Source organism: Echinops telfairi, unplaced genomic scaffold (genome assembly GCF_000313985.2).
Source record: "Echinops telfairi isolate 266 unplaced genomic scaffold, ASM31398v2 ScPeMD7_35;HRSCAF=133_0, whole genome shotgun sequence".
Taxonomy (NCBI): domain Eukaryota; kingdom Metazoa; phylum Chordata; class Mammalia; order Afrosoricida; family Tenrecidae; genus Echinops; species Echinops telfairi.
The window spans coordinates 1,028,142-1,028,738 of NW_022103932.1; the positions used below are offsets into that span (position 1 = coordinate 1,028,142).

Below are 597 nucleotides of genomic sequence, written 5' to 3' on the forward strand. Positions count from 1 at the left end.
GGCTTATGGTTTCAAACTGTGTACCTTGTGGTTCCACAGCCTAACGCTTAACCACTATGCCACCAGAGGCAGTCATTTTTTAAGTAATCGACTCCTCATCCCTGGAAAAACAAATTTCCATTCATCCTTGAATAGCTTTTCCTTTATTTAAGAGAAAAAAAATAGCAACAATAAAATCCCTCCTCAACAATAAAAGAAACCTAGGAATTTACCAATGTGAATCTTTTTCTCTTCTTAGGTATGCCAATTATCTCTGAAAGTGAGCTAGCTCAGTTGGCACAGATTCGACCATCAATACTCAATGGCCATGAGCAATCAACCATCAAGGCTTGCTTTGAAATGCTTCAGAAAAAAGTGTTAAATTATGAAATCTTCCAGGAGTTTATGGTAAACATTTTGGTATTTACAAAAATTTATATTTATGTCTTTGCTCCCTATACTCACATCACTACCAATGGGTTTTTTCTGTTATTTGTTTCTTTTTTTAATGGTACAATGTTGTTGTTTATCAAAGTTGTAAATACTAAATTTATTTCTGGAGCCATAGTTCATAGTGGAGCCCTGATGGTATAGTGGTTACACTTTGTGCTGTAATCC

The 597-nt window shown here is 35.0% G+C and overlaps 1 protein-coding gene across 1 annotated transcript in view; it reads left to right on the plus strand.

Moving 5' to 3' along the window:
• Window positions 1-307: 307 nt before the first annotated feature.
• PTPN20 (protein tyrosine phosphatase non-receptor type 20) overlaps window positions 308-597 on the plus strand; it is a 28,607-nt gene continuing 28,317 nt past the window's right edge. The window contains exon 1 of the mRNA XM_030885651.2: window positions 308-387. Coding sequence (XP_030741511.2) covers window positions 340-387 — 48 coding nt within the window. The 5' untranslated portion in view covers window positions 308-339. The remainder of the gene's footprint in view (window positions 388-597) is intronic.